Below are 25,042 nucleotides of genomic sequence, written 5' to 3' on the forward strand. Positions count from 1 at the left end.
TTGTGCTTCTTTGCCTGCCTGCCTGCCTGTCTGCAGCACTGGTTCTGGACCAGTCAAAGGCTCCACTCTAACTGGACAACAGGTAGACACATTCAGCGTCTGGCTTTACTATTCCCCCATCTTACAGCTCTGTGAATTCAAAGAATCCATCCATCCATCCATTCTCTGCCGCTTATCCGGGGTCGGGTCGCGGGGGCAGCAGCCTAAGGAGAGAAGCCCAGACTTCCCTCTCCCCAGCTACCTCCTCCAGCTCATCCGGAGGGATCCCCAGGCGTTCCCAGGCCAGTCGAGAGACATAGTCTCTCCAACGTGTCCTGGGTCTCCCCGGGGGTCTCCTACCGAATTCAAAGAAGCATTTGTAAACTCAGTTCAACATGCAGTTATGTTCCTACCCTGAAAGGACAGCATCATGTTCTCCCCGTGTTTCCCCATGTCTGCCAGTGTCTCTCTGCATCCTCCAGTGTCCTGCCACAGTCCAAACAAATGAAACTGGAGCCAACTGGTGACTCTGAATTAGCATATGTTGGTCCTGCTGGAGCTGCAGACCCAGGTTTTCTCTCAAGGCAGCTGGTGAAGGCCCTTAGCAGCAGCAACAAAACAACAAATTGAAAATAAAAAGCATCTGTCTGGTGGTCTTGCTGGTGGTGCAACTGATTCAGACACAACAGTTGGTGGTTCAACGGCCTTCACAAAGACACCTGTAGGGGTATCATATGCTGCCCAAACATGTTTCCCTTATAGCACCACGTTGAAGAGTTGTGTCTGAGCATGGTCACATGCATACAAGCACGCAAATCACACACTCAATAAATGTGGACATTTGTGAGTGTTTTAAAATAAACTTTTTATGACAGAAAACAAGCAGACACTTGCTCTTTACAGAATCCAAGACACTAACTAAGTTTATAATAAGAAGTTGCTATCACAGCAAGAGATTGATGAGGTACAGCATTGTACTTCATCCACAGTACAAATATGCTACTGCAAGGGGGAGCCAGGACATCAGGCCAGCTCGGTGGTGGTTTCATTATAACCCTCAAATATCAAGATTGGGTACAAAGCCCCAATGACAGACGGATTCAACACAAGGGCAGCTGACCCGAGAGAGAGAATCATGAAGTCCTGGAGAACTTAGCTACCTCCCTGCCAAGGATAACAAACAAAGTACCAGACGAATCTCTACTGGAGGACATGAACACGGCACTGCCAACGATCCCTACCACCACCATCACTGAGACCAATCAGCTGATGTATGCAGTGGCAACAGTAATCCTACAGAGGCTTGGCTACCAGATGAACAGCATGAACAGCCAGAAGGAGCAAACTGCCCCATGGAGGAGAAGGCTAGAGGCCTTTATGGTGGCATGGAGAGAAGTCAGCCTTCTAACAGAGCTGAGTAGTGGTGTGAATCTAAGGACAGAGCTGCCCAAGAAATATAACAAACTGTTGACAACTGAGGCACTGGAGACTGCCTAGCAAAGGCTCACAGCCCTGGCTCCCCGAGAGAAGTAGAGGCAAGGAAAATAAACAGTCCAGCTAAATCCAGGTGAGACTGAACAATACTCGAAGAGTATCTGGTAGAAAGAGGCGATGCACAATACTAATGCCCAATGGCTGTAAGACCTACAGACAGAGCCCAGTCAACTTCCAGAACAAGACCCAGTAGTCATCACCTTAGCCGACATCTAAAGAAGAGTGTCCAAAATGAAGAGCTGGACAGCACCAGGGCCTGATAAGATCCATGCCTACTGGCTTAATAAGCTGACTACACTCCATGAACGCCTGGCACCACAAATGAACCAGCTGCTAACATCAGGGGACCACCCAGAGTGGCTAACCCAGGGCCAGACAGCCCTCATAATGAAGGACCCCCAGAAGGGCACAATACCGTCCAACTACCGGCCCATAACCTGCCTCAGCACCACATGGAAGCTCCTATCAGGCATCATAAGATCAGCAGGCACATGGATCAATACATGAGCAGAGCACAGAAAGGCATAGGCAACAACACCAGAGGTGCCAAGCACCAGCTACTGGTCGACAGGGCAATCGCCCAGGACTGTAACATGACACACCAACCTGTGCACTGCCTGAATTGATTACAAGAAAGCCTATGACTCGATGCCGCATAGATAGAAACTATTTTGATTGTAAAAGACGCTATATAAATAAAAATTATGAATTGATGAACTGACATGGATGCCGGAGTCCAGATGCTCTGTCCCCCTGCTGTTTTGCATATGCCTAAACCCCCTCTGCCAGATCATCACAAAGAGTGGTACAAGTTCCAAAGTGGAACAGACATCAGCCACCTCCTCTACATGGATGCTAAAAATGAGTGTGACATTGACTCCCTAATTCACCTCAATAGGATCTACTGCAAAGACATCAGGATGTTATTTGGACTAGATAAATGTGGGCGAATGATATCTAGAAGAGGAAAAGTGATCGCAACTGATGGGGATGAACTACCTTAAGGGAACATCACAGATGTGCAAGACAGTTACAAATACCTGGGGATCCCCCAAGCAAATGGTAACCATGAGGAGGCAGCTAGAAGGTCATCCACAGCTAGATACCTACAGAAGTTAAGACAGGTCCTGAAAAGTCAGCATGGTCAACATAAGATTCAGGCCATAAACACCCACGCTCTGTCAGTAATCAGTAACCCCCGAGCTAAGTAGATGGCTCCAACAGTTACCAGGAACCACATCAGAGATCTCTGTCTCAGTCCTAGGAACAGCTAAGATCCTGCACAGAGGACCCGAGTCTGAAGGAGCCACCGCCCAGCAGGACGAGGAAGAGATTTTTTACACACACACACACACACACCACACACACACACACACACACACACACACACACACACACACACACACACACACACACACACACACAGCACCACTAGTTCAGTCTCCACCCGCTCGGCGAACCTCGGTAAGTATCACCAAGCGCCTCCAAACACTTTCCCCGTTCACATGGTCGCCGTTCATTGGCTGAGCGGGTGGAGACGAATCTTTTGAATATTCGTCGTTTGTACACTTCGGGATTTTGTGCTTTGCAAACTTTAATATTGCAAAGTATTAAATCATGCTCTGAGTTTTTGCGTGTTTATCAGCTCTGCAGGTGGGTTTTTACAGCTTTAGAGTGTGTTTCTAATGATGCTCGCTGAACGTTGCTGTTAGCCACGTCGATCTATCATGTTGTAATGTTTAGCATGGTAAACAGGCCCGGGATCTTATAACAACAGTTGTGGATGGAATACTTGTATTTCACAATACTTTCTCCAAACCCTTGGTAAAATTATCTTGCATACGGTGTGTATAAAAGCTCGAGTTCATTTTTTTGGTTGTTATTGTGGTTTGCTGCACACTATTCGATTGTCGATCCTTGTTTTCTTTTCAAAAATATGTGACGTTGTTGTTGACAGGAAACCATGATGCACTCTTCTTTCTCCATCTGCTGTTTGATGTCTTTACATTCTGAATGCAGAGAGCTTTTTAAACAGGGGTTTAAGGTAGTTCTGTTGCTAAACCAGGCCATCCAGTCCGACGAGGGTGGCAGTCCAGTGGGGTTTTCTGTCCCACCGGTCTCAATGGCAACAGCGGTGCCTGTCCGCTAGCAAAGAACCCCCTGGACTTTAGAAATGAGGAAGGGTTGGGTGAATTTAATCTTATTCTTGTCCCGGATCACTTCCAGAGGTCGACTTGCAGTTTGTGGGACACGATGCGCCCCGGTCCATCTTCCAGCCGACGGAAGGACAAAACCCCAACACGTCGCCCCCCGGTGCTAAGCAAGTCTCCCCAGACCCCGAAAAAAAGTCAAGTCTCAAGTGAGAATGGCTTATTTAGTGGCCTTCCATCATTTAAAAAAGTCATTATTTAACAGTGTATCAAGATTAGCTTTGTTGGTGATCATTTACAAGATTCAAACATTTATGCTGTAAATAAAAACCAAAAACTCTTTTTTTGTCTCCTGAAAAGCAGAAAGAAACTATGTCAGGTTCCCCCTTCCATGCTCGATGGAGACCTTTCAGGTCTCCTCCCGTTTCTTCAGTTTGGAAAACAGTTGTTGTTTAAAAGCAACTCATTTATCTGTTTGCAGAGCCTGCTGCGTCTCCCCGGAAGAGGAGGTTTCGACCAGGAACTAGGGCCCTAATGGAGATTCGCAAGTACCAGAAGAACACCAACTTGTTACTCAGGAAAAGACCCTTCTCACGCCTTGTAAGTTTAGCAGTGCCCTCTGCATCTGGCTTAGTCCAGATCTGATCTGTGGTCTAATCTAATCTATTGATGCGTTACCTTCAGATTTTAGTCATGGTTAGAAATCTTCTAGTCCAAATAATAATAAAAGTGTGTCTAGGAAAAAAGAAAAACATACAAACATTTTGAAATTGTAATGATTAAAATAATCACAATCAGTAAAACCTATTTTACACTGTTCAGTTGACAACTGTGCAAAATCAAGAAATCAAAGCTTAAACCTTCCAAATAGCCTCATTCTTCAGCTCTGGCCGATTTTAACACACCACTTGTCGTCTTGTTCCAGGTCCGGGAGGTGTGCCAGAAGTTCTCTGTGCTTCAACTGAGGTGGCAGGTCTATGCCCTTATGGCCATCCAGGAGGTAAAACGTGCTGTTTGATGACTACACATGAGTGACTCGGTCTGTTTACATGACACTCCAATAAACAGCCTTTTGCGCATAGCTGGATTAATCTGCAGTCCTAGTCGTCCTGAGGGGGCTCAGACACAATCGTTACATCTCACCCATCCTGGTGGCACCGTCACAAACCCTCAGCGACTATGACTGTAGGAGTCAGGGATTAAAACCGTTCGTTTATTCATTTATTCTACACGGAATCTTACAAATCACACCAGTCCTGACAAGTTTTGCTCATCTGTTGCGACACCTCTGGAGAGTAGGTCCACTTTTCCCTAGTCCTCTAGATCCAGACATGTCTTTGTTGATGTGTTGCACATTTTAATGCAAGACAACAAGATGGAGATGTCTGTTTGTTTGTTATTTTGAATGTTTAACAAAAGCCAAGTGCTAATGTTCTTTTTCTACCCCACCAGGCTGCAGAAGCATTCCTTGTGATGTTGTTTTCAGATGCAAACCTCTGTGCCATCCATGCTAAGAGGGTCACCCTGTTTCCCCGCGACTTGCAGTTGGCCAGAAGGATCCGCGGGGTCGATGACATGTAATCCTGCCACTGTTCAAAGCTACTTGCTCATGCCAATTTTGCAGGAAATGTTGAATTTGCTAATACTGGCATTTGAAATGTTGAAATCTAAAAGTCTGTTGTAAACTTGTTTTTTTTATTTTAATTTTAGTCGATTTGCTTCCTAAATTTCTTATATAAATATATTTTAAACGTGTTTTGTTTGGCCTTTATCTACCCTCATCTTGTTCATTAGTGTCTTGTCTGTGTTCCAGTGGCTCATATACAGTGTATTTAAAGACCTGAAAATGTTCACCTTTGTCTCCAACTATGTAAAGCAAAATAGCTTTACCAGAGCTGACTCAGAAGGGTTGTGCTGTAATGTGGCTGCTTTTGGCTACACAGCGTTATTAATATTAGTAGAATAGGTAGTAGTGGTTGAGATGTGTCTTATTCTGCCTGTCGGGTGTTTTATTGTGAAAGTATCTTCCCGGATGTAGTTTCGCGTGAGCGGCGACATCGGCGACAGAACCAAGAAACAACCACATGACGTTGTTTGAAAGCACAGCCCACTAAATAGTCCCAGATAGAAATTGTCTCAGAAAATAGCTCCAGTTAAGACACAGTAAGGATCTATTTATCTACCCGTGTTCCAGACGACATTTTAAATTGTCTGCTAATGTCACAGCTAATCATTTACGTCATTTAATTTGTCCAGCTAACAAATTATTATGTGGACTTGTTTGCTGGTGAAAACAAATTATATCTACTCTGTACAGTTTTTAACAGTAATGTGATAGGGATGTGTAAATAGAATGTGATGATAGTTCAGTTTCCTTGATAGTCGTTTGTTGAAGAAAGCCTCTTTTGGATACCAGAAGTAAAGTTTTAGCGGTAATAATATTGTGTACAGTACGGTAACAGCCGCAAAAGGTTCTGATGCTTCATGTTATATGGGTATATAACCTAGTTTTTTTTATTCGTAGAAGCTAAGTCCCAACATTATGTAGTGGAATTATGTGTCCTGTCTTTCTGAGTGTGTGACCACGGCCAATTGAGCCGTTGTTAGCAAGACCACGTCCACGCTAGCCGTCAACACAATTTCTAATGCTCGTCTATTTCTGGTATAACGGTACAGCGCTACGGAAGGCTAACGCGGTCAAAACATAAAAAACCCTCACATTTTCAACCGCGGTTTTGTTTAAATTCGACCCTAATAGGTTAGGTGATTTCTAACGTTCAGAAAATTTCTGACTATACCCTTCAAAGAATCACAATATTCAAGTTGAGTTAATGACATGACATATTTAAAGGGAAGAAGGAACAGGTCTTTCAAATCAAATTTAGAATGGAAAGAGCACCAGAAAGGTTGCGGTGCTCCGAGTCATATCAATCCCTTAACATCTGAAGTCTCGTCTCACACCAAGAGAGTCAGAGGGAAGAAATTGGTCTTGTAACTGGAGGGTTGCTGGTTCAAATCCTGGGATGGGTCATGAGCTGGGGGCCCCTTGAGCAAGGCAACCAAACCCCTGCTGCTCACTGCTCATCTTGAGTTGTATGTGCTCACTACTGGTGTGATTTCTTCTGCCGATTATCCCCGTGACTATTGAGCCAACCTATTGTGTTGTTACAGCTCATCATGCTGCGTGCTGTTGCATCTGCAAAAAAGCCAGGCAAGAGCCAGAAGGGACGGCTCCGTTCCATCCCAAATGCCCTCAGGAAAATTCACATCGATGAAGAGGTCAAGATAGCACTGAACCTCTCTTTAGAAAGGTTTTATTACAGTGACCAGAAAGGTCTGTTTTCAGATTGTTTTGCATCCTTTAACATTTTATAAAACACATTTTTGTTCTGATTTTAACCCACATGCTCCACTTCAATTCCTCAACAGTGATGGAATTTCCCTCCTCGTTGTCCAGTAATGAGAGGGCTTTCCTTCATCGAGCGGCACAGTCTCTGGGTTACAGTTCTAAGAGCAAAGGGTAAATTCTGCCCACACCTACACGTTTTATCTGCATGTCTTTCTTCATTCATTCTGCCAATTTGAATGGTGTCAGTCTGAATTATATTTCCAGTCAGGCCTCGATATTGTTAAAACCTGCAATGTGTGTTAGTGGATCCGAGCGTCTGTCTGCCTCCTGAGCCACAGCTGCCCTGGACAGATACTATGGTTGTTCTGGTGTTATAAGATGCTTGGTTTCTTCCAGCACATGTCCTAGTGTTCTTCAACAAGTCACAGATCCTCTAAGTCTGTCCTTAAGTTGCCGAGTACGTAGTTATTCCTGATAAGCATGTGAGGACTTTACCAGCCAACATGTAAAGGAGCCATGTAAACTAATTGATTTAATTCTTAATTAGAAAATATTGTTATAAAAAAGATAGTGCTATTAACAGTCAATATTTATAAAAAAGTGTCATTGCTCAGGTTCTACAGGTTCACCACCTGTGTCCTTAATTGAGCTCAGTGCTGCAAAGCTCCTACACATCAACCAGAAATCTGAGAGTCAATCACCTCCATTTCTTCTAAACCTCTCAGGCTTGTCTCAGGCTGCGAATCCTCACCCTTGTTTTATGGATTATAGATTTCACAGTTCTGCAGAAAAAATGAGGACTTGAACACCCAGTCAGTTTCTGAGGAGTTCAGACAGACTGTTCGTTGGGTCAATAAAACTAGACATATTTCTGCCTTTCAGGAAGGGACCAAATCGCTTCCTCACTGTCACAAAGAAGGATGGTCCAGACAAACCTCAGCACAGCATGCTCCTCAATCCATCCCATAATACATTATTTGTCATCCACAACCTGCTGGAACGGTTTCCCATCAGTAATAAGGAACGTGTGGACATGCAGCTTAGCACCAGAAGTGCGGCTTCTTTGGTGTCAGAGGCTGGTGAGTTTCCGTCGTAACGCCTGCCGAACTCTAGCTTGTGTTTTCTTTGTTAAGTAATGTTCTTCTTTCAGAAAATGCCTTGGACAAAAACAAGGCCAGCGGGCGGCTAAACAAAGGCATACCTGTGGTGCCTCCACAGAGGGGTTCCTCCGAACATGACGCTTTTCGATGCTCCCTGCCTGTACAGGAACACAAGCAGGAAATCATCAAACTCATCAGAGAAAACAGGGTGGTGCTGGTGGTTGGAGCAACTGGCTCTGGGAAGACTACCCAGGTGGGTCACTTTGGTGAACCAGTGGTTTGACCTCAGGCACACAGTGAACGTGCAGACAGGAATCTGCAAACTATGACTCTCTCACCCCCTTCAGAGTAGATCGCAAATGTATGCAGACCAGTTAAATGAGAGTTATTCCCAGTTAGTTCTGTTCTGGGAGATAGTTTGATTTTGATGACTGGATATGCGTGCGACAGTGTGGTGAAGTTACTGCTGGTGTGCACATGTTTTGCTGCCATGAAAGGTTCTGAGGAGTTTTACTAACATGCAGAACAGACCTGAGGACATTCCTGTTCCAACAATAAAGGTGTGTCACCCTGTATTGTGCAGATCCCACAGTTCCTGCTGGATGAATGTCACAAGAACCATGAGCCCTGTAGGATTTTCTGCACTCAGCCCAGGCGCCTGGCTACCATCACAGTTGCTGACAGGGTAGCAGCAGAAAGAGGAGAGAATGTTGGCAAAACTGTAGGTTATCACATCAGACTTGAGAGCAGGTAAATATTGTGATCTGAAGTCTTGTGTTTTGGCTGTTGTTACTTCTGCTCCATGTCTGTTCAGTTTTGTGGTGGGAAGCACAGCTGGAAGCAAGAAGATGTGGCTGATTCTCATGGAGGAGTTATTATACATCCTGTTTAGGGCGCATGGTAGTGTCTGAGCTGGGGGGTGGGGGTCCTGAGGCAGTAAGTGGTCTGCTGCTGGTCTCTGTGTTCATTCAAAACCAGGACCAACAGGCATCTTTTTAACTGCTCCTCTTGCTCTTCTTTCTGAAGCCATTCACAAAGAAGAGATATAAAAGGAATCATCAATTTACCATAGAGCCCAAAATCACAACCATTGTTTACCTCGGAGGCTGCACAGTTGTGACATGCTCTTGTTTATGTTGGAACATTCCTGTTATATTGATGGTGTCTTCGTAAAGGCTTGTTTATACATAGGAATGCCCTAAGAAAGTTGCCAGAGTTAAAACCCATCAGTAAAGTAACAGTTCTGGAACACTCATTTCTACAAATGTGTTCATGTTTAGAAATATACAAAACCCAACATGCACGCAGGGCCAGTTATATATTTAATTATAATAAACAATTTCTCATTCAGTAAAGCTGCACTGAAAAACAACCCCATAAATATGTGTGAACTATCTTCACCCACTTGTTATATGTATTTGTGGGGACTTGGCCTTTAACCAAAGACAACTGCTAACTGCTAACTTACCTGTAACCGCAGGGTCTCTCCCAAGACGGTGCTGACCTTCTGCACCAGCGGAGTGTTCCTCAGAACGCTGATGGCTGGAGATGCTAGCCTGACAACTGTCACACATGTGATTGTGGTACGCAGATATTTCACATTCTGGATAGTGGGGAACTGTGGAGATCAAGCCAAGAGTACCACTTCTTTCTTCCATCTGTAAGAAAATGGACTTGCTGTGTGTAAACAGGATGAGGTGCATGAACGTGATGGCTTGACTGACTTCTTGCTCACAAAACTGCGAGATGTGCTTCCGAAGTTTCCCTCACTGAAACTGATCCTCTGCAGTGCAGCTCTAGACACAGAACTTTTCCGTCAGTACTTTGGCTCCTGTCCTGTCATCAATCGTAAGTCCCCCATCTTTACTTAATTACTCCAATGATCAGACCAGATATGAACTCCAGGAGGTGTTGCTGGTTAGATTATTGGTCTTATTTGTTTCTCTGAAGTTGTTAGACGTCGTTTCGTGAGCAACATTTTTACATTCAGGTTTTATCTTCAGTCATGCTCCTCTTCAAAGGCATATTGTGCATAAACAAAGTAATGATTGATTGTATCGTATTATAATTTCAACATACTTTTTTCCATTATCAGCACATAGATTGTCCATAATCTGCTGTTTAATCCGTGCAACAGCTGACACATTTACAAATACGTTAATAAGATACAATAAACCATACAATAAGATGGATGGTATGTTAATGTGTCCGTATGTACAATCTGTTGATGTTGAGAAGCACATATTAGCAGTAAATGTCTTTTCTTCTACTTTCTTTTTACAGTCAAAGGAAGACTGTTTGATGTGAAGGAATTCTTTTTGGAGGACATTCTGAAGCTGACTGGCTTTAAAAAGAAGGAGATGATGAATCACAATGCCGAGGCACATGAACGTATGAGCTTTTGTCAGTGGGTCCCTAAATGTTCCCTCCAGTTTTCATTGATTTCGTCTGTGCTCATTCCATAATCTGACTCTCAGCCAAGAATAAGCAGAAAAGTTTGACAGAGTGGTGTGAGACACTGAAGAACACTTCTGTTGAAGAGGAAGAAGGGACATCGGTGCTGAGTTGTGTCCCTGAGGACAGCAGTGTCTTGGATGGAGAGGACGGTGCCCTCAACAGTCTGGTAGAGTAACACACGACACACTGTTGAGCACATCTGAACACGTGTCATGAAATCAAAGTTTCATATATCTTTAGTAAGGTGATCTACGTCTGTTATCAAGTATTGAGAATATAGTTTCATTACACTAGAGCACAGTACACTGCACCACAGTACATTACACTACAGCACAGTACACTACAGCACAGTACAATACAGCACAGTACACTACACTACAGCACAGTACACTACAGCACAGTACACCACACCACAGTACATTACACTACAGCACAGTACACTACAGCACAGTACACTACAGCACAGTACATTACACTACAGCACAGTACACTACAGCACAGTACCCTACACCACACTTCACCACAGTACAGTACACTACATCACACTACACTGCACTACAGAACAGTACACTACACTACAGAACAGTACACTACACTACATCACACTACACTACACTACACTACACTACACCACAGTAGATTACACTACAGTACACTACATCACATTACACTACACTACATCACACTACACTACAGAACAGTACACTACACCACACTTCACCACAGTACACTACACTACATCACACTACATTACAGAACAGTACACTACACCACACTTCACCACAGTACGGTACACTACATCACACTACACTGCTCTACAGAACAGTACACTACACTACAGAACAGTACACTACACTACAGAACAGTACACTACACTACACCACACTAGATTACACTACAGTACACTACATCACATTACACTACACTACATCACACTACACTACAGAACAGTACACTACATCACAGTACACTACACTACACACACTTCACCACAGTACACTACACTACACCACAGTACACTAGACTACACCACACTACACTACACTACATCACACTACACTACACTACAAAGCAGTACACTACACCACACTACATTACACTACAGAGCAGTACACTACACCACACTACACTACACTACACCACATTGGGACAAACCTTTGTTCTGTTTTACTCTCATCGCAGCTACACAAATGACCACATTCTTGTGAGATGCATTACATTTTTTGCCAGTTCTTTACATTCTATTTTTCAAGCTCACTATATAATTGTAAATGCAGCCTATTAATTGATTGATCGATCTGTGTGTTTCCAGCCTGAGAACAATCCGGAACAGTTGGAACCATGGCTGGTGAGAGAAATGGATTCCTGCATTTCCAACATTTTCCTGAATGAAGACCAGGATGCTTTTATTCAGCTTTTCAACCTCATCCTCTATGAAAACATGAATGGTATGACCCTGGCCATTGGTCTCATTGTTTTTATTACCTTAATTACCTGCTATTCAGTTGATATGATATCACTAAAGATTTCCTTTGTAGTTTGTTAATCATGAAAATTCCCATCATGTTTGAAGAGTTTATAGTTTTGCATCAGATCAGAGTTACGCTTGTGCTTCCTGATTGGTTGAGTTCAATGATTTTTCAGGCAGACTGATCATTTATTCTCATCAATGTATAGCTAGCCATTATACAGCCTGCATTCATACTTTGTACAGATGTGTTTAGGGGCATCACTGAACATCTGTACCTACACGTATCTCCTTTATTTAGTGAACTACAGGCACAGTGAAACAGGGACCACAGCTCTGATGGTGACAGCAGGTCAAGGCTTTCTCACTCAGATGGAGCAGCTGCTTCACATGGGTGCTGATGTCAACATAAAGGCTTCTAATGGATGGTGAGGTCTCCACAGCCTTCATGATCACAGAACTTTGAAAACTCCAAACTGTCTGGTTTTCACCTTCTTTCAGGACGGCCGCAGACTTTGCTAAACACTTCCATCAGAGTGAATCCCTGGAGCTGCTCAAATCTTTTCTGTGAGTGCACACACACGTGCTTCCCTACGCTGTTGCACTTTTTGCCAATTTTTTAATAGTATTTCAACTTCGCTATCAGCATTTTTTCAGGAGGAAAAATCTTCTCCTTTTAAAACATATTCAGCATCGTGCTGAATCCAAGTTGACCAAAGAAATGGCTTACTTCTGTTTTCAGCAGTGCATAGTTGCTGCTATAACCAAGCTGAGGTGCTAAATCTCTGTTTCTGTCTCTGTGGTGGCTTTGAGAGAGGTATGCAGTCCTGATGGGTCCCCAGTGGAGCAGCAGGTCACTGTAGAGAGCAGCAATAAAGAGGAGGAACTGCTGAAACTCTACCACCAGAGCTTTGATGATGAACTGGTTGACCTGGACCTTATCATGGACCTTCTCCATTACATCTGCTCCACCAGCAGTGATGGTGAATGATCTGGATACTATCATCAGATGTGTTTCCCTGTGTAGAACACTATACAGGTGTTTTATCTGTCTCTTCTTAGGTGCCATCTTAATTTTTCTTCCTGGATATGATGAAATAGTGGCGATGAGGGATCGAATCCTTTATAATGACAGCAGATTCTCTGTTCAGGCTGAGAGGTTATCTATCTATCTATCTATCTATCTATCTATCTATCTATCTATCTATCTATCTATCTGTCTATCTGTCTGTCTGTCTGTCTGTCTGTCTGTCTGTCTGTCTGTCTGTCTGTCTGTCTGTCTGTCTGTCTGTCTGACTGACTGTCTGACTGACTGACTGACTGACTGACTGACAGCTAGACAGCCTCATCTTACTGTATAACGTGTCCTGTAGGTACCAGCTGTTCATCCTGCATTCTGAAATGCAGACTCTGGACCAGAAGAAGGCCTTGAAGACCCCCCCAAGTGGTGTTAGAAAAATAGTGAGTTCCTGTTTACAGATGGGAGACCTGTTACAAATGATAGATATACTGTAAACTCTATCTTCATGTAAATACAGCTTTTCTCTGTCAAGCCAGTTCATAAATATTCACCTTTATCTTTCAGATTCTTTCTACCAACATCGCTGAGACCAGTATCACAATCAGTGATGTGGTCTTTGTCATTGATTCAGGGAAGGTCAAAGAGGTGCAGTCAATTCTGTTTAGTTAAACAATCACAATCACATCAAATCCAACAATAATTCATCATTCAGACGTATTGATCACTCAAACACTAAATAAATGTCCTTTTTCACTGAAGAAATCCTACGACACTCTCAGTCGTGTTTCCATGTTAAAGACAATTTGGATTTCTAAAGCTAGCGTCCTGCAGAGGAAGGGAAGGTGACTCTAAAGTTCTCGCTGTATTCTTCTCTGTGCTGAACCTGGTGTAGAGCTAATAACCCTCTGGTGTGCAGGGCTGGGCGTTGTAAACCAGGGTACTGCTTCCACCTCTTCAGTCGCCTCAGGTTTGACAACATGCTGGAATTCCAGGTTCCACAGCTTCTGCGTATGCCTCTGCAGGTAGTGAGCACACACACAAACACACACACACACACACACCACACACACACACACAACACACACACACACACACACACACAAATATCTTCACATTTATGGGACAAAAATGAAAATAAACCTACATGTCCAGGATTGACAAACGTGTTTAGGGGTTTTAACAAGGACCTGTTAAATTAATTATAACAGCAATTTAAAAATCTGTTGAAAAATATGCCAGAAAAGTAAAATAGTTATGACAAAAGGAGCCACAGAACATTTTCACTGTAGCTTAAAAACTAAATGAGGATCTTTAGTTTTTGAAGATATTTCACCTCTTATCCAACAGACTTATTCAGTTCTGAAGGATTAAAATTTCTGTACCAAAAGAAGTCCAGTTGAGCTTTTAAGCAATAGATTTTTCTTGGATATGGAAGGCTGAGAGGGTTCACCAACATTTTATAGCAAGCTTCCTGACACCTCTGGTCAGCCTTGTTTATCAGATATTCCAGCACACTTCATGAATAATGTTGTCATGTGTCTCAGGAACTGTGTCTGCAGACCAAACTACTGGCCCCAGCTTCCTGTCAGGTAGCTGAGTTCTTGGCTAAAGCTCCTCAGCCTCCTCCAGCACACGCAATCAAGAACGCTCTACAGATACTGAAGGTAGCATTTGTCCAGTCTGCTGCTATGTTGTTGTTCAGAAAACTGAATTTAAATAAACTTTCTATGTATTGTGTGTAGCCCCTGGAACTAGAATCCATCTGTCCTCTACTACTTTGTTCCCTGATGGGAGGTAAACTAAAACAGGCTTTAGTGTGATTAAATTCCCAAGATGCCTTGTGTTCCACCTGAAAAGAGTTGGACTCTCTTTTGTCTACATTGTGCATGAGGCAAAAAAGAACTGAGGCATTAATTTTTGGAGTTACAGAAGCTGAAGCTAAAGAACTTGATGAATAGAGCATTCAGTTGTTATAAACATACTTCTGGGGATCATAGACATGATGAGGAGGTCCTGGACTGTTGTGGAACGTTCCGCATTACTGCCCCCCTGTCAAGTGTTTCCTTTAGTCTTAGAACGTCATGTGGGAGGGTTCAAATATTGTGTCTGGAGATTTGACGGACAGCCTGTCTGGCAATCCGTCTGTCTGACAACCTGTCTGACCGTATGTTTGACCATTTGTCTGACTGTCTGTCTGATCACCTGTGTGCCTGCCTGTCTCTCTCACTAACCGTCTGCTTCAGTCAATAGATGCTATGGAGCAACATGAAGACCTGACTGATCTTGGCTTCCACCTGGCTGACCTTCCTGTGGAGCCCCACCTGGGCAAGATGGTGTTGTGTGCTGTGGTTCTTAAGTGTCTGGACCCAATTCTAACCATTGCCTGCACCCTGGCCTATCGTGACCCCTTCATCCTTCCTGCTGAGGGCTCTAAAAAAAAGGCAGCTCTGCACTGTCGCAAACATTTTGCGTCTAGTAGTTTTAGTGACCACATGGCTCTGCTGAGAGCGTTTCAGGTGAGCAATAGCGTGTTTTTCTGCCTGAACTGTTGATGCTGCTGTCGGGACAATCACAGAATGACAAGAGGTTTTAGTCTTTTAGTGTTCTGAATAATTTGGCTTCTGAGATTTGCAGTTCTTGAGTTTGGGTTACCATGCAGTCGCTAACAAATGACAACAGCGGCCTGTATTTTTCCACCCGTCCTGCTGTATAAGTTATTGTTGTGATGACATTAGCTGCTATTTCCAACTAGTTGAGGCCGCTTCTTCTGGGTGTCCTGCTTGTTTTCAGGCATGGCAGAAAGCTCGCAGCGATGGCTGGGAAAGAGCATTTTGTGAGAAATACTTCCTGTCCCAGGCCACCATGAATATGATCCTTGGCATGAGGACTCAGCTGTTGGGCCAGCTCCGGGCGATTGGTCAGTCCCAGCATTACGTATTCCTAAGGCAGCTAGAACACCTTCTGCCTCTGTTCTTTGTTTAATGAACATCTGTGGTCTATGCTGGATAAAATGTGAGAGGAAGCTGTTGATGCTGGCAGAAAGTAGCTAACAGAACAAAAAGATTGATCTTTTTACTCTTCGATCCATCCCTTCAGGTTTCGTGCGGGCTCACGGGGGCAGTGATATCCGTGACGTCAATCAGAATTCCGAGAACTGGGCTGTAGTGAAAGCAGCACTGGTGGCTGGGATGTATCCAAACTTGGCCCACGTGGATCAAGAAACTGCCCTGCTTTCCAGCAGCAGGAAGAAGAAGTTGCATTTTCACCCCACATCCGTTCTGAACCAGTCCCAGCTCAAAGAGGTAGGACAGCCATTTCCTCCATATGTAGCTGTCAGCACTGCTCTTCACCCCAGAGAGCTCAGAATCATCCATGTATGTAGGGGGTTAGGGCTTTTAAGTCAGTCAGGGAATAAAGAGCTTTATGAGCACCAAGACTCAGGCAACATTTGTGCCGTCATCACAGTGGCGATGGGACAGTCCTTAACTTTGTTAGTGATATTCAGCAGGTATATTTTATTGTGTCATAGCCATATTTACCCTTACCCTAACGTTGAACCAGTGCACTAGTATGAGTCTTAACAAGGGATTCTGAGTTTCTCTGTCTCAGGAGGACAGGTATGGCCACAGCTGCTGGTGGACAGCTTATTTACACCCTTCCTTTACCTGTGAATATACAGGGCAACCCTGCCAAGACACCCCAGAAGTATCCCACAGAGTGGCTGGTGTACGATGAGATGAGTAGAGGCCACCGAATGGTCATCATCCGCTGTTGCTCGATGGTCACTCCCATCACTGCCGCCATATTTGCCGGTTGTGCAAAACTGCCCTTTCCTGCCCTCCAAGAAGCAGCTGAGCCAAGATCTGCTGGTAAATCTGTCACAGTGATCTAGGATTCCCCAGCACCCTCCAAGATCTGCGATTAGCCATAACAAGTGTACATTTAAATGTATAGTAAATAATAAATAATTCTAAAGCCGTATTCCTACACGTTCCTGTTTCCACGGTAACTCTGACTTGCTGTCCTGTTGATGGAGATAAATGCTGCTGTGTGTGTGTGTGTGTGCAGGGACGCAGCTGGACGGCACCAGTGACAGTGACAGTGACACAGAGGACCAGATTGATTTTAAGATCAACGATTGGCTCATTTTCCAGATGGACAGAAATGTGAGTGAACAACAACTCTTTCATTCAACCGGAGTTAGAACCACTGTCTTAGTTTAGTTTAGTCTGGACACTGTTCTATATTAATGCTTTTAACCCTTTTTTTGTACTCATATTTCATGTGTTTATTTTGTCGCCAGGCTGCTCGGCTGGTCTATGAAATGAGACATAAGTGGCAAAACCTGTTCATCAAGAAGATGCGTTTTCCATCCAAGCCATGGTCCCAACAAGATGAGGCCATCATCCACGCTGTGGTTTCTGTGGGTTTCAGTGCAGCATGATCACACCTGTTGCTAACATGTTAGCACCTCTAAACACCTTCCTCCTCTTCTGCCTGTGGCAGGTCCTCGCAGCAGAAGAGCATGCTGCAGGTCTGCAGCAGCCTACAGGCATTGGCCAGAGACCCCGGCCCATGGCAATGGAAGAAGACCACTCGTCTGCAAAGAGCTCAAAGAGCACCCCCCACCTACCGGCTGCTGCTCCGAGCTACTCACCACTACGGGACAGGTGTCCATATCCTCAAACACACTCATGTCTGGATGTAACATAATATTACATATTTACATACAAACAGAATATTATGAAATATAATAGTACTGACAGTTGTCTTTGGGACAAGAGGATAAATGATCCTGATAGCAGCTGTAGGACAGTGGTGAGGTGTCCTGGAGGTGTGAGAGTGGAGGTCAAGGTGGACGAAGGACCACATCAGCTCAGATCTACAGAGGTGGAGGTGTGCATGGAGAGGAGAGGAGTGAAGGGTAGTTGAAGTAAGACAGAACATGTGTAGATGAGAGGAACCCAGGTGGAGGTGAAGGTACAGGGAGGCGACGTGAAGAAGGTGGAGGACTTAGAGTCCTTGGAGTCAATGGTCCACAACAATGGAGACTGTGGAAAAGAGGTGAAGAAATGTGAAGTTTGGAACAGGAGGAGAAAAGAGTCAGGAGTGAAAGAATCTGGGGAATGAAGGTAATGAAGGTGTAGAAGCTGGTCTCAGACATATCAGAGTCAAATATTGTTTATTTATAATTGTAATCTCTGGGCAGAATTAATTTGGGAGTTTTTGTTCATTAAATATGATGTTGAAGAATCACTTATGTTATTTAATTATAGTATTATTGAAATATTTACTTCCCCTGCTGTCCTTTTGTTCCATATGCAACTTTATGCTGAACAAAACCTAGAGGACAATTCCAAATCAATACTAACTATTAATGTTTGGAGTCAGGCCTGAGGGACAGACATAAGAACAGGAACCTTAATCATGAGAACACCACTACCATAACTATATAACTCTACAGTGACCAGTTAATAAAATAATGTGCTGAGTGTATTTCTACAGCACCTTTTCTGTTCATCTGTAACACTTAAAGTGCTTTAAAAAACAAGCCAGCATTCACGCTCAGGTTCAGCCATTATCTGACAGCAGACTGGAGCTCTTCACCACGTGGGCAACAGGAGCGCCTGCTGCCCCAGCTGAGCTCAAGCTGGGCTACTCTGCCGCCTGTGGCACTAATAGTGATGAGTGATACTCAGACACTGTTGCAATCAGTCAGGTTATTCACCCTTTCATCTCTCTACTCGTTCTCAGTTCTGGGAAGATGCCAGCAGCTTCAGGCCAGGTTCAGTGGAAGCCTGGGAACCGAGAAGAGCCTCCCCAGCCCTTAGACCAGGTTTGTGAAGGCTCTCAAATCTCCAGGAGTTCTTCTCTTGACTGTTTGCTCTATTAAAGGCTCCACTAAATTTGTTTTTGACAGTTTGTCCCAAAGCCAGTTTGTCCACCAAGCTTTTCATCAGCGCACTACTTCATCATGAAAAGTAGCAACATTGGGAGTATTAAAATATCCCAGCAGAGGGGCATCTGGTCCACAACACCAAGTAATGAGACCAAGCTCTCCAAGGCCTTCACGGATGACCACCTCATCATCCTTATCTTCTCTGTCCAGGGTTCAGGTCACTTCCAGGTAACAAACCCCACAATGATCTGACCTTCATCTTTATGTCAAACATGTGTAAATGTGCAACATAAACCCGCCCATAGCTGAAAGATGGATTTTACAGGGTTACGCTCGCATGACGTCTGTCATCAGCCAGGAGAGCTGCCAGGACTGGGATTTCCTGGGTTTAGGAGGAGTCTTCAGCGTTGAGTGGATCCAGAAGGAGAGTCTTCCTTTTCACTGCACCCAGCATATCCTGAACCCGTGGAATGACAACAAGAAGGTCCAGATCAGCAGGGACGGACAGGTGAGAGCCTGCTTCCTGTTTTCATGAGATTTCATGACATTTGTCCCTTTTCCTGTTGCCTGTTGATCACCCACTCAAAGAGCATCTAACTCCTTTCCCGGGCTGTGCTTCTCTGCCTCGGCCTCACTGCTGGTCCGGAGGCTGCTGCATGTGCTCCTGAAGCCCAGATTTGGAGGACCTGCTCTCTCATGGACCCCAGGATGTATCTGTACCCCCGTGGGCATTCTGGACTAACCTGGGTGGGTGGGTAAACATTCATTAGTTCACAATATCCCGCAGAGCAGAGACGTGTGTCGCCCTCATCAAGAACATCATCCTCACCCTGAAGTCCAAACCTCCACAGCTTGTTTCTCTGTGGGCTTCGAGTGGACATCCTGGATTTGCGATGTCCGCACACTGGATTTGGTTCAGCCAAAGCTGCGATGATGCTGTTGGACAGTTCCCTGATTTAGTTCCAGTGTCTGACCTGCAACCATTCTGCATCAATGGGGAGGGTGAGCAGGGGGAGGCCAGCTTCAGGTTCCTGGGTGTGTCCATGGACCTCCAGGGGAGCTCTGACAATCCTCAGGAGAATTGTCTGATCGTCTTCTGCCACTGATCCAACGAGAGTCTAAACATCTGTGGAACAAAGGAAGGATCTAGAGTCTCTAACACACCTAAAACCTCTAACCCCCCCCACCCCAGCTGTCCCCTGGCAGGGAGGTTCAGGGTGCTGAGGACAGACAACCCTCATCAATGCACACAAGATCAGTTTACAGGACTGTCTCTGCTGCTGATCAGAGCTGTGGCGTTAACAGTGTTTCCTCAACCTCCTGCTTTAGTTGTTTATTTGTTGGTGTTGTATTTACTCCTTTTTTCTAAATGTTGTGTCTGGTTCAGGAATTGGAGCCTCAGGCAGCTGCTCAGCTCTTGTCTCTGTGGGACAGAAACTCTGTGAAGCAGGTGGAATAAGACAGCGCATCGGTTCCTGTTCTACGTGTTCTGAGGGACTAAACAGAGACGCTTCCAGATGAAATCGTTGCTGCAATGTTGTGTTTTGTTTACTTGTGTTCCTGATGTCAGAGAATTGCTGTCCTATAAACATTTCCATTGGAATGTGGCCTTTCCTGGTTTGAAAATGTTGAATGTTGGTTTTCTTCTATGGTGCATGTCAGCAGAGAGTCACCATATTCTAAAGCATAGGTCCCAGTTCTTAAAGGACGGGGACTGTTTTTGCCGTAACACAAGGTGTAACCGTCTCGTTCTTGGCTCATCTAATCATTCATCCATCAGTCTGGATGAACATGTGCAAACATGTTCATTCAGACATTATTACATGTGTCACACAGTTTAGGGATCTTACTTGATCATCAATATTAATAAAAATCCTTATAAGTTGTATTGATTTGGTCTTTTTAGCACCACCATCACCAACACTGCTGTTGATTAATTGTTGTAACTACAACTTTATAGGAATTTCCCAGATATTTGCTGTCAACCTGGAACTGTTTGTTAGAAAACAGAAGAAATCCAAACTAAAGAGGCACCGACAGGTCAGGCCAAGTGGTTTCCAGGAAACGGAGGACCGATAATTATTGGTGCCTTTGCTCTGAAAGGAAAGCAGGAAGTGTCGTCCTCACTTCCGGTGAGCATCGTTGCGTCGGAGACCGGTTATCATCCAGCCTGGGTGGTGGAACATCGGGGATTTCATGCTGCCGATCAAGTTTGTACATTATTCCTTTAATTCTGTCCACTGTAATACTGATGTAGAACAGCGCATTAAATAAGCGGAAATGTTTTCATGGCTACTGTCGGCCATCACACCAACCTTTGTTGATGAGCAATGTGAGATGACGGTATCTGGGCCGTGGATGGTGGCCTACACACACATGAAGGCTGAGCAGCTTTCTGCTGCTGTCCTCGGCTTCTCGGCTGCCCCGTCCGCGTCCTCTTCAGCTAAAACTACCGCCAGCAACTAGCTTACAAGCCTTACATCACTGACAGGCTGGCATCGGGCCACACACACACACACACACACACACTCTGTCCAGCTCTGGCTGGTTGGTGTGTTTGAGAGGAATCTGATGATGGTCCTGCTGTAGAAGCTGAACGTCTGCTGTCAGACAGGGTTGGACATGTCCACACCCTCGGGTGTCCTCCTCAGACTTCCAGGCAAAATTCACTCCAGTGTTTTTCCTCTATATGAAGGGATTTAACCGAGTGAAATATTTCATTTTTATTCGTTCTTTCTGTTGCCCAGGTTGCTGTTGAATCATTTTGAAAGATGTTTTGTCATTTTCTTGTTTCAGTGCATCAGGATTCAGGATTTGAAGATCCGCCGAGTAGATTTGAGTCCTTGAATGATTCCAGGTAAATAATATAAACCTCAGCTCCTGGTGCCACCAGACCTGATCTGTGGGCGTGAGGCTGAAGCTTAAGAACATCTGCTGGGTCATCCAGCTGTCCTCCTCCATCAGTGTAACCCAGCTCTTTGGGGTCTGTCCATCACAGAGGTGTGGAGCTGAACAGGGAGACTTCCCAGCACATCTGGACCTCATCTGGATCTGCTTTTGTCTTTGCAGGTTTCCTCTGATTCATGCGGCTCTTCCTGCAGAAGCTCTCTCGGGACCAACATCATCGTTCTGCATCTGAGGTGTGTTTTCACTTGGTTCACTACCCTGTTTTTTCAGGTGCCTTGCTCAATACATGCGGCAGAGGGCTGCTCCAACAGCAGCACCTTCACCAAGCCAAATGTCCAGGGTTGGGCATTCAAGCTCCTCCCCTCCCCCTGACCCTATTATCTGCACAAAGCAAGTACAGAAACTTAAAGTCAGGTTCCCCCAGAAATTCTGTCCTGATGAGAAAGTCATAAGAGTCCTGTTTAGAGGTCAGAGGTCGCTGTGGCCTAGTCTCCCAAGCACCTGTGAAGCCTTTAAACCAGAACAAAACAAGTCAGCTGGTTTTTAACAGCACTAAAGATTAAGTTAATCCAACACTACCTCTGTAAGGTTCATTTATTTCATAAAAATGAAACCTTAGTGAAGAAGTTATAAGTTAGAAACCCGGCTGTGGTTTCTGGGAAGCAGCAGCAACTCCACTACGCTCAGCAACCAGTGACCTTCAGCTCAGCCTGGACAGGTCTGAGGTTGTGGTTAAGTCATCAGTGAGACCCAGGACACACTGGGAGGACGCCATCAGGCATCTTAGCTCTGGAGTCTTTAATGTTCTTCAGGAGCAGGAGCTGGGAGGGTATTATCTGAAAGTGCTGCTTCTCCAGCAGTGACCCGGGTCAGCAGAAGACAGGCTGGAGGTGTGTCCTCCCGAACCATGATGAAACTGTACTTCACCTTTACTTGTAAGGCTCTCAGAGGACCTTTTCTTTCATTTTAGGGTTCACACTATGGATGTCCGTGGAGGTCCTGGAACACACCTGTCCATTCTGCCTGCAGCTGAGATCATGGCTACATTAAAACCTGAAGCAGAGAAACCTCGCTGTTCCAGCACCCCGTGTTCCCCCATCAGAGGCCTGGTTGCAGGATACCAGATTCTCCACATGGATGCCAACTACCTGGTAGGCTTCACCACTGGTGAGGAGCTGCTAAAGTTGGCCCAGAAGTGGTCAGAAGGCCCCTCGGAGAAGAGTCCCGGCACCAGCCCCGTGGTTCCGAAGGCTGTGAACGTGGGTGCTCACAGGTCTTCACGCACCTTCAAAGGCAAACATCGCTATTACCAACCGTATGACATTCCAGTGGCTGGTGGGCGCAGACGCAGGCGCATGCCCAGCTCCAGCGACACCCTCAGGTCCCCGGCCCCAGGTCAATCCGAACCGGGTCTGCATTCGTCGCTGCCGCTGTGTCTGCTCAAAGGCACCAGGGCCCAGTCCAAGTCTCTGGACTACCTGAATCTGGACAAAATCCGAATCAAAGAGTCTCCAGACACAGAGGTGCTACAGCACCAGCTGCAGCACCTGACCCTGCGGAATGAGTGTGTGTGCAGCAACCAGACATAAACGGACCTGCTCTGACTGGCACCTGCTTCTAGCTCCTCTTCTTAGGTAGGAACCGCTTCTTTGTGGAGACGGTCCTGATCGAGTTTTTAAATAGATTTTTAAATTCCTACATATGAGCTGATGCCTTTTAAAAGTTAGTTCAGAACTAACTACCTACTACAGACTGGTCAGAACCAACTACAGACTGGTCAGAACCAACTATAGACTGGTCAGAACAAACTGCAGACTGGTCAGAATCAACTATAGACTAGTAAGAATTAAATATAGACAAATCAGAACCAACTACAGACTAGTTAGAACCAACTACAGACTGGTCAGAATTAAATCCAGACTGGTCAGAACTAAGTGAGGACCAACTACAGACTGGTCAGAATTAAATCCAGACTGGTCAGAACTAAGTGAGGACCACTACAGACTGGTCAGAATTAAATCCAGACTGGTCAGAACTAAGTGAGGACCAACTACAGACTGGTCAGAATTAAATCCAGACTGGTCAGAACTAAGTGAGGACCAACTACAGACTGGTCAGAATTAAATCCAGACTGGTCAGAACTAAGTGAGGACCAACTACAGACTGGTCAGAATTAAATCCAGACTGGTCAGAACTAAGTGAGGACCAACTACAGACTGGTCAGCTGTGTTTCAGGCCAGACTTCATGTGCATATGTTCTGCTGCACACCAGAGTCGGATCAGGACCCGTCCTGCCTCGTACGTGGACGAGCGTCGTGCGTCCTTCCGTCTTCAGAGATGTCTCAGTGGTGGACATCAGCAGGTTTCACCAGTGGTGACTGGTGGAAATGGTTTTCACCTGTAGAAATGGCGTGTGCGCTGTGGCAAATGAACTCACCAAACACAACCTCTTAAACACTCTAAAACTCTGCACTTCCTGGACACACACATGAATCCAGGCACTACTACTCTCACTAAATAATCCCAGTTGGAAGTGGGTAAACCAGTAAACCCTGATGGTTCAGGTTACATCAGACCTTTAATAGACGTCTTTGTGTCCCTTTTGATTCCATTTAGTTGTTTGATACTGCGAGATGAGATAAAAGCTAATTTGTAAAATGATCTTTTATTATTCTGTTGTTAATCTCACATTTCAGCTGTCATTTATTTCTGCAAAGACGACACCGAGTCACTGTCTTGTTTTTATTGTTATTTATTCAAACTGTATTTAAAATAAAATGTCAATTACAGCACAGCAGCTCTCAGGAATCCTCTCATTCTGGAACTGGTTTATAAAAAGACATCAAATCTCTTTAGGTAGAAATGGGTAGAACCTTTCTGTGATGCAGAACTCAACCCTGGCCGGGACCACGTGACCAGTGACCCACTGGGATGATCCAGGAGTCCAAACTGGGAGATTTACAAAGTCCAACCTCTTCATGTGAAAGAACAGCAGACCCCTGCGTACCATTGTCTCTCGCTCTCTCCCCTCTCTCCCCTCTCTCCCTTCTCTTGCTCTCTCACTCACACACACACACACACGCACACACACACACACACACACACAGGCAGTCCTGCATCACTGATCTCGTTTCAAAACTTGGGGTGAACTATTTAGATGCCTGAAGGTGATTTGGAGGGTAAATGATCACTATGAGCAAGGCAGCTTTATTGAAGCG

The 25,042-nt window shown here is 44.9% G+C and overlaps 3 protein-coding genes across 7 annotated transcripts; all 3 read left to right on the forward strand.

Moving 5' to 3' along the window:
• Positions 1-2,965: 2,965 nt before the first annotated feature.
• Positions 2,966-5,378, forward strand: LOC130516856 (uncharacterized). 3 transcript variants are annotated; one of them, XM_057018177.1, is made up of 6 exons: positions 2,997-3,126; positions 3,431-3,517; positions 3,700-3,832; positions 4,105-4,223; positions 4,549-4,623; positions 5,076-5,378. In XM_057018177.1, exons 2-6 carry the CDS (start codon positions 3,437-3,439, stop codon positions 5,202-5,204), a joined length of 537 nt encoding a protein of 178 aa, XP_056874157.1. In that variant the 5' UTR covers positions 2,997-3,126; positions 3,431-3,436; the 3' UTR covers positions 5,205-5,378. The 3 variants fall into 3 exon arrangements, with proteins under 3 accessions (XP_056874158.1, XP_056874157.1, XP_056874159.1); XM_057018178.1 differs by lacking the exon at positions 3,431-3,517 and having other exon boundaries at positions 2,966-3,126; XM_057018179.1 differs by lacking the exon at positions 3,431-3,517 and having other exon boundaries at positions 3,125-3,317.
• A 267-nt stretch (positions 5,379-5,645) lies between these two features.
• ythdc2 (YTH domain containing 2) lies at positions 5,646-20,803 on the forward strand. Of its 3 annotated transcripts, none has more exons than XM_057018147.1 (31): positions 5,646-5,786; positions 6,795-6,957; positions 7,053-7,143; positions 7,855-8,051; positions 8,123-8,325; positions 8,656-8,822; positions 9,553-9,655; positions 9,764-9,920; positions 10,356-10,463; positions 10,550-10,695; positions 11,842-11,977; positions 12,299-12,425; positions 12,499-12,564; positions 12,811-12,980; positions 13,060-13,156; positions 13,371-13,458; positions 13,583-13,663; positions 13,778-13,860; positions 13,935-14,040; positions 14,563-14,682; positions 15,262-15,534; positions 15,809-15,935; positions 16,115-16,320; positions 16,698-16,887; positions 17,087-17,184; positions 17,322-17,441; positions 17,525-17,688; positions 18,773-18,854; positions 18,939-19,145; positions 19,243-19,425; positions 20,305-20,803. In XM_057018147.1, exons 2-31 carry the CDS (start codon positions 6,801-6,803, stop codon positions 20,374-20,376), a joined length of 4,125 nt encoding a protein of 1,374 aa, XP_056874127.1. In that variant the 5' UTR covers positions 5,646-5,786; positions 6,795-6,800; the 3' UTR covers positions 20,377-20,803. The 3 variants fall into 3 exon arrangements, with proteins under 3 accessions (XP_056874127.1, XP_056874129.1, XP_056874128.1); XM_057018149.1 differs by lacking the exon at positions 20,305-20,803 and adding an exon at positions 19,506-20,217; XM_057018148.1 differs by lacking the exon at positions 5,646-5,786 and adding an exon at positions 5,829-6,716.
• A 173-nt stretch (positions 20,804-20,976) lies between these two features.
• macir (macrophage immunometabolism regulator) lies at positions 20,977-24,618 on the forward strand. The gene is made up of 4 exons (XM_057018175.1): positions 20,977-21,127; positions 21,714-21,774; positions 21,987-22,057; positions 22,795-24,618. The coding sequence occupies exon 4, from the start codon at positions 22,805-22,807 to the stop codon at positions 23,411-23,413; it is 609 nt and encodes a 202-aa protein (XP_056874155.1). The 5' UTR covers positions 20,977-21,127; positions 21,714-21,774; positions 21,987-22,057; positions 22,795-22,804; the 3' UTR covers positions 23,414-24,618.
• Positions 24,619-25,042: the final 424 nt, after the last annotated feature.

This window comes from Takifugu flavidus, chromosome 20 (genome assembly GCF_003711565.1).
Source record: "Takifugu flavidus isolate HTHZ2018 chromosome 20, ASM371156v2, whole genome shotgun sequence".
NCBI lineage: Eukaryota > Metazoa > Chordata > Actinopteri > Tetraodontiformes > Tetraodontidae > Takifugu > Takifugu flavidus.

What these genes read in the sequence shown, in the direction of transcription:
- LOC130516856 (XM_057018177.1), top strand. Translation starts at nt 3,437, where the DNA reads ATGATGCACTCTTCTTTCTCCATCTGCTGTTTGATGTCTTTACATTCT. An exon ending in TTTTTAAACAGGGGTTTAAG is followed by an intron (nt 3,518 to 3,699) that starts GTAGTTCTGTTG and finishes GATCACTTCCAG; the next exon opens with AGGTCGACTTGCAGTTTGTG. An exon ending in CCCTTATGGCCATCCAGGAG is followed by an intron (nt 4,624 to 5,075) that starts GTAAAACGTGCT and finishes CTACCCCACCAG; the next exon opens with GCTGCAGAAGCATTCCTTGT.
- ythdc2 (XM_057018147.1), top strand. Translation starts at nt 6,801, where the DNA reads ATGCTGCGTGCTGTTGCATCTGCAAAAAAGCCAGGCAAGAGCCAGAAG. An exon ending in ATAAAGGCTTCTAATGGATG is followed by an intron (nt 12,426 to 12,498) that starts GTGAGGTCTCCA and finishes ACCTTCTTTCAG; the next exon opens with GACGGCCGCAGACTTTGCTA. An exon ending in CTCTGCTGAGAGCGTTTCAG is followed by an intron (nt 15,535 to 15,808) that starts GTGAGCAATAGC and finishes GCTTGTTTTCAG; the next exon opens with GCATGGCAGAAAGCTCGCAG.
- macir (XM_057018175.1), top strand. Translation starts at nt 22,805, where the DNA reads ATGGATGTCCGTGGAGGTCCTGGAACACACCTGTCCATTCTGCCTGCA.